This window comes from Vanacampus margaritifer, chromosome 6 (genome assembly GCF_051991255.1).
Source record: "Vanacampus margaritifer isolate UIUO_Vmar chromosome 6, RoL_Vmar_1.0, whole genome shotgun sequence".
Taxonomy (NCBI): domain Eukaryota; kingdom Metazoa; phylum Chordata; class Actinopteri; order Syngnathiformes; family Syngnathidae; genus Vanacampus; species Vanacampus margaritifer.
The window spans coordinates 15380375-15387393 of NC_135437.1; the positions used below are offsets into that span (position 1 = coordinate 15380375).

General features: G+C 39.8%; 1 protein-coding gene across 13 annotated transcripts in view; it reads right to left on the reverse strand.

Annotated features, from left to right (window-relative positions):
* Positions 1 to 6639, reverse strand: part of lrriq1 (leucine-rich repeats and IQ motif containing 1) — a 38611-nt gene extending 31972 nt beyond the window's left edge. For all 13 annotated transcript variants that reach the window (XR_013294541.1, XR_013294540.1, XR_013294543.1 and 10 more), the window contains exons 1-10: positions 6583 to 6639; positions 6369 to 6478; positions 5832 to 5928; positions 5646 to 5710; positions 5138 to 5234; positions 4954 to 5051; positions 4817 to 4891; positions 2593 to 4707; positions 1270 to 1422; positions 1025 to 1175 (exon numbers count right to left, since the gene is read on the reverse strand). Coding sequence is in view for 9 of the 13 variants with exons in the window: in XM_077568763.1 (XP_077424889.1) it covers positions 1025 to 1175; positions 1270 to 1422; positions 2593 to 4707; positions 4817 to 4891; positions 4954 to 5051; positions 5138 to 5234; positions 5646 to 5710; positions 5832 to 5928; positions 6369 to 6431 (2914 nt within the window). In the remaining 4 variants the exon portion in view is untranslated. The remainder of the gene's footprint in view (positions 1 to 1024; positions 1176 to 1269; positions 1423 to 2592; positions 4708 to 4816; positions 4892 to 4953; positions 5052 to 5137; positions 5235 to 5645; positions 5711 to 5831; positions 5929 to 6368; positions 6479 to 6582) is intronic.
* Positions 6640 to 7019: the final 380 nt, after the last annotated feature.

The following is a 7019-nucleotide window of genomic DNA, read 5'->3' on the forward strand; positions in this document are numbered from 1 at the left end:
TGGTGACATAGTTTTCATCTTAGCAGCGAAAATGGGGTGGAATTTTGCTCCATGCTTTGAATGGGAGCAGGTAGCGCCATCTGTTGCACAAAATGTCTTTAATCTTCTAAAATGTATTGAATTATTTATGGATATCTTTCTGATGGTGCTGATATTGATAAGCTTTGCTTCTTTTTGTCCCTTCTCAAACTTGCATTTTATCATATTGTGCTTTTTGCTTTCTTTTGTTATGTTTTTTTTTATTGGCTGTGCTTGTTTGAGACAAACAAAAATCAAATCAAAATGTAAAATGAAATATTGACAGCCAGTAGTATAGGTTTAAATTAAAATAAATGTGGGATTTAATTTTTAATTTCCTTTTCAATGGGAGATTTTTTGTTGTGGTTGCTAGGACAGTCCTCCACCCCCTTTGGGTCTAATAATATTAATAAAATATTTCCTGAAATGTGATCAGCATAAATTATTGTAGATTTTGCGAGTTATGAAAAAATGCTGTACTTTTACGGGTTAAAATCCAGAAAAACAAACAGGCTTCGTAGTGTGGAACTATAAGTTATTACTCAAGAAGTCAGTGAGTTTAAAATGAGGTCATCAATCTTGCAATGGTGAGCAAACTAGTGGCATACTTATCGTAATAGTGCCCCCTTGTGGAAAATTGTAGACATTGCTCACCAAAAGCTGTTCCCAAAAAAGTAATTGAGTTAAAACATCAAAATGTGACAAAATAATAAAATAAAACAAATTCACTTTTGTTAATATTGCGCACACCCTGTACACTTCATTAGGTACAGTATACCTCCTGCAAGTTGTATCAAAGACTGTATTTGTAAAGATAGAAATGCTCAGCTTTTTTTTTTACAATTCAATTGGCTCGGTATGGAATAAATACAATTGCCATTTGCTTGTTGGTGATAAGTTTGAAGCATGCAAATTGTTAGGTTTGTGGAGTGAAGAAAAAAGGGGCAGTTTTAATCTGAATAAAAGAGCAATGGACTGAATTGTAACAAGCAAAAAAATTGTTTACCAACGCGTGTGATGGAGTTGTGTGAAAGTTCTAGAACATCCAAGTTCTCTGCACCACTTAGGCCGTGAATAGACGTCATCTGGTTATGGCTCATCTTGAGAACTCTCAGGCCACTCATATTCTCACAGTCCATCCTTGAGATGTTGTTTTCCTGCGCCGAAAAAAAATAAAAACAAAAAATAAAACAGGAGATCGTCTCCTTGACAAAATGGACGCCATTTTAAGATGGCCAACCAAGTGCTCACCTGCACGTCGACGTAGCAAAGTTCCGCTAACCCGCTGATTCCTTCCAAGACTTTCAGCCCACATCTTCTCAGCGTGAGAGACTGAAGTCGTGCGCACTGAGCCAGAGTGGACAAACTGCAGCCGGGCAAGTCCTCCAGAACTAAGATGGTTACCTGGAAGACACATAATGGTGTCATCAGCTCACTATTACATACTTTTTTAAGTATCCTTGAAATCCTTGAGAGACGCTGCATGAAGTTTCTATGTTATGTGAAAAGCACAGACATGCTTTTTAATGTAGTATCAGAGCTTATTCCGTTTCATTGGATTCTGTGTGAAAGGCAAAAAACGTAAAAATGAATCTTTGTGTAAAAGGGGTTTTTAATAAAAGTGTTTTGTTTTTACTACAGTATGGAGGACCAAAACTGCCAAAATTCAAAATATATAAATAACTGAATAAATAAATCAATAAAAGTGAAAATAAAAACGGATACAAAAAAATATAATTCGGAAATTAAATTAAGAATACATATATAAATGGAAATAAAAACAAAATATACATATACATAAATAAATACATTTGTATACATTTTTTTAATTATATTTTTAGATTTGTTTTTATTTTCACTTTTAGCCATTTATTTAGTAATTTATTTATTTTTAATTTTGGAAGTTTTGGTCCATACTGCCAGGATGAAATGTCATTCAAATGAGAGGGCGGTCCTAAGCGTGTCTTGAGTTGGATTCCGCCGTTGCAAACTGCCTTTCGTTGGTCGAGTGAGCGGCTCAGCGAACAAGGAAGTCTCGCCGGCTTGCATTGGAGAACTCCAGCCATGGACGACTATCTTGTCCACTGTCACCACAACTTGCGCCTTGAGTTGCTCGACAACAAGTCGAGGTGACAGTGGACAAGATAGTCGTGCATTGCTGGACTCCATTCAAGTCGGCGAGACTTCCTTGTTCGCCGAGCTGCTCACTCGACCAATGAACGACGGAATCCAACCCAAGAGACGTTTAGGCCCGCCCCCTCATTTGAATAAAATTTTGTCCTGGCAGTATGGACCAAAACTGCCAAAATTAAAATAAATGACTAAATAAATAAATAAATTACTAAAAATTCAAATAAAAACAGATATAAAAAATATAGAATTCAAAAATTAAATACAAATGTATTTATTTATGTTTATTTCCATGTATATTTATTTTTGGGGATTTAATTTTCGAATTATATATTTTTTTAGATCTATTTTTATTTTTACTTTTAGTCATTTATTTATTTTTGAATTTTGGCAGTTTTGCTCCTCCATATTCAAGTGCTTGTCTTGGTGACTTCAATGGCATACCTCCTGCAGGGAGCGCCTGCCTGCAGCCCGTAGCAGTGTTCCGGGACAAAGCGGAGGAAGGTTGCCGTCTTGGCCGGAGCTCCTGGGCTTTCTCCTGGACCCGACAGAACTTTGCCGCCTGCACCCGTTCTGCATTTCCGACCAGAGGATGCGTACTTTCATCCAAGAAAGCCACTTCTGGCCCATGAGCTGGGAAAGACAAGTTTGGCATGAGGGGTTCTGGTGATTGTTCTTGTGGACGTTCTCATGGATGTTCTGCTGAAAGTTCTCAGGGTTATACGGATGACTGTTCTGAGGTATGTTCTTCTTATCGATGTTCTCATGAATGTTCTCTTGGATGTTTTGATTGATGTTCCCATGGAAGTTTAGTTGGAGGTTGTCACTGATGTTCTGTTGGATGTTGGCTTCAATGTTCTCATGGACGTTCTCATGGATATTCTTGCCCGTTTCAGTTCTGGAGATTCTTCTCGCATGCCTTTTGTTTTGGTTTTTCCTCAGAGGTTCTTCATTCTCTTCATTCTTCTCTGTCCTCTTGTCCCTCTTTTGCTTGTTACTTCTCACCTCTTCCTCCCACCTCCTGATCGTCTTCTCATCCTCTTGCTTCAACCTTTGCTCTTCCCTCTTCTCCTCCTCCTGTACCTGCTCATCTTGGCCCGTCTTGTTCATCACCTCCGACTCCTTTTTCCTCAACTCTTTCAACATCCTCAAGTCTTTGTCAACACTCTCCCTCCATTTCCTTTGTAACTGGCTTCTTTTCTCTCCTTCATCATTTTTCTTCCTCTTTTCGACTTCCTCAGTCCACGGCTCTTCCTTCCCCCCCCTCCATCGGTCCTCTTCTACATTGGTCCTCGTCGTGTCGTCTTCCAACCTGGTTTCTTCTTGCCACGTTCTGTCTGCCGCTATGCTACTTTTTCCCTCTCTTTCCTTTGTCCTGGTTTCCTCCCACTCTTTTCCCCTCATTCGCCTTTTCGCAATTTCCGTGCTCCTTATTTCCGCTTCGTCCCTCTTCATCCTCGCACCTTCGTCCTCAGTCTTCCTTTTCTTTTCTTCATTCTGAGTGAACGCCATCTTTTTCATCCCTTCTTCAGCTTCCTCCATCTTGTCGCTCTCCTCTTCCTCCTTTATTCTCCTCCCCTCCCTCTTTTTCTCTCCTTGCTCCGGTTGTTTTTTCGCTTCCACTGTCACCCTCTTTTCCACTTCATCTTCCATTTGTTTGTGCATCTTTTCTTCTTCTTCCCCTTTCCTCCTCTTTTCCTCTTCTTCTTTCTTTACAGATTCTTGTTCCCTCGTTTCCTCTTGCTCGGTTTCCTTCCCATTTGTTTCTTTCTTCCTACTCTCCTCTTCATCCACCGTTCTCCTCTTTTCCTCCTCCTGTAGTCGACTGCTCACTTCCTTTTTGCTCCTCTCGTTCTTCCTCATCACTTCTTCTATTTGCATCACTCCTGCGTTCTTTTTCCTCTTTTCCCCTTCCTCCTGGTTTACTTCCCATTCCTCCTCCTTCCTTTTTTCCACTTCCCCTATCTTGCTTCTCCAGACTTCCTCTTCCTCCACTTTTCCCTTCTTTTCCTTTTGCTCCCTCATCATTTCATTTTCTTCCTTCCGTTTCCCACCTGCTTCATTCCGCCTCTGGTCTTCCTCCTTGTCCATCATCATTTCTTCTTGCATTTGTTTGTGCCGCTCCTCTTCTTCCTTCCTCCTCATCCTTTCCTCTTCCTCAGCCTGTTTCCGCAAAGCTTCGACTTTCTCCATATTCACTCTCTTTTTGTCTTCTTCCTCTATCTGCTTCATTTTCTTGTCCTCTTCCTCCTTGCTCCGAGTCATTTCCATTTCCTCTTTCAGTTCATTTTCTGTTTTTTTCCTCCTTTTGTCATCATCCTCTTTCTTCCCCCTCTCATCCTCTGCCTCTATTTGCTTCCTCTCTGCCTTTTTCCTCTTCTCGTCCTCTTCCTCCTTCAGTTTCCTCTCGACCCTTTTCCGCCTCTCTTCGTCTTGCCTCTTTCTCTTCTTTTCTTCTTCCTCCTCTTCTTCTTTCTGTCGTTGTGCCATGCTCCTCTGTTCCTCTTCGCTCTTTTTCACCTCTTCCTCCACTCGTCTCTTCATGTCATCGAGTAGCTCCTGTTGGACCGACATTTCATTAATACATTTTTTGAGAAAATTTGATACCCAAATAGTTGACATCATGCATTCAAATATTCACTTCTTAGATATTCTCAACGGGACCAACCTGTTGAAGCCGGAACTCCCGCTCAAGCTCTTCCTGTGCCTTTAACGCCATCATATCAGCCTCCTGCTGACGTAGCTGCAAAACAAAAACACAAGATATTGCTCCCGGTTTTACCTCAAAGACTTTCTCAAACTCACCTTTTCCGCCTCCTTCATTCTCTGCAGCTCCTCCTCAAAGTCTAGTTCCACTTGTCTCCTACTCTCCATGTCCAGCTGGAGTTCACTCACAACCGCATCTAAAAATGGGATGTTAAGTAAATGAAACACAAAGCTAGTACTGTGGCGCCGCCTTGCGACCGTTGACAGTCCTGCAGCATTGTACCTTGCCTTTCGTAGGGCACAGCCGAAAACTCTTGTTCATCTGCGTGACTGCCAGAGGAGGCGCTGTTGTCTTCATTTTGTTCATCAAATGTGTCTGCCTGCAGAGCAAACACATTTTGTTCAACTATTTATGCCAGCGACGTACAGTATATTGACAAGCAGAACAATTAGATATCCGTGCATCCGGCCAAATTTCACACTAAGTACATTTGTGAGTGAAGTGAGATGAAATGATTATTATTTCAGTTTATTTCACAATACTTTTTATGACTATTTTGTGGTGTGCTGTCAGAATTTCCTTATGTCAAATGTGTGCCTTAGCTCAATGAAGGCTTGGAAATAATAGATCAGATATGTGTACATAAACTGTAGATTTAGTAGTCTAAGCCAATTATACTTACTTTTCCATGAGTAACACTATGAGGTGTAATATTATGTTTACATAAGTTACAAGTAGAGGTCAACTGAAACTTGTCAATTTAAGCAAACATGCAATGAAAGAACGTTACCGTCTCATTTATAGTATCCTTGTCTACCATAGCAACATTTTCTTTGCATTGTGCTGCAGTCAGATCTGGGAACACACGTATAGTCATTTAATGTCAAGCAAGATAAAGAAGCTCAGAAATTGATAGTGGTTTGATTTTTTTCTTTGTCAATGTACAAGTGTCAGTTAAATGAAGTTGAATTCGTACATTCAAGGTCCTCCAAGATGAGCTTCTCACAAGCTGCCGCTCGCCTTCTGGAGGCCTCAAAGTAGCTGAGCAGCGATGCCGGGATTTCATTGAAGGCCTGAATTCACAAAATGCACGTTGATTACTCCAATAGCCTCAAGATATAGTGTGTTGTTTTGGTGACCTTACTAAGAGACACGAGAGTTTCAAAATATACTATTAAGTTGTTTTTTTCATCATTCCACCCTTTCAAACATCTTCCTTCCTTCCATCCATCCTTTCTTTTTTACTTCCCTCATCATTCTTTCCATCATACATCCTTGTTTCCTTCCGTCCTTCCTGGCTTCCTTCTTTACTTGCCCCATTTCTTCCTTCCATACATTTTTCTTCCTGCAAATAAGTTGATTTCAAAAGTGTATACTCCTGAACCTGCTTTTAGACTACCTTCACCTTTAATTTGCCTTTATGCTAGCACCCACAGCCAGTTACCTTAAAAACTTCTCAATTCAACTTCTCAATTAAAGAAATAAACGTGCTTCAAAATACTTTAACACCAACCTCATCTTCATACTCTTCAGTGGTGCCTTCCTCCTCCGCGTCAGAGAGAAGCACCTCCGACATGTTGAGACGGCGGACGCTGATTGTCGACTTCTGTTCACATGATTTAGCTGCCAAAAATAGATTAAAAGTTATGCCATAACCGGCAAGGCTGTGCTTAATTGTCACATTTGCTGTCTCGTCACGTAAAATGGCATTCGGCGCGAAATTTTACCTTCGTCAACAAACGTTTACTTCCACGTCCAAGAGTTACTGTTACCATAGAAACAGTGGCCGCTGCCGCTACGGGAAAATAGAAAGGACAATTTACGCGACATTCAAATGAACCTTTATGACTTCACATAAAAATCCGCAATGTGAATAAATATTTACTATACATGACTCGTCTATTTTTCTATAACTAAAAATAAATTCAATATAATTCACTGATAAATTTAAAATACCGTATATGTTTACAATAGAAATTGAATTTACGGAACAGTAGAAGGGACAAATTACGAATAAAAGTTATTGGAAAATAATTCATTTTCATTCGTGGCCTACAGGTATGGGGAAGGTATATATTTCTATATAAAATAATTTTCTTAGGGATTATTTATTGGGAAACATTACTACTTTGATAAAGTACTCAATCACTTTATTTATTTATTT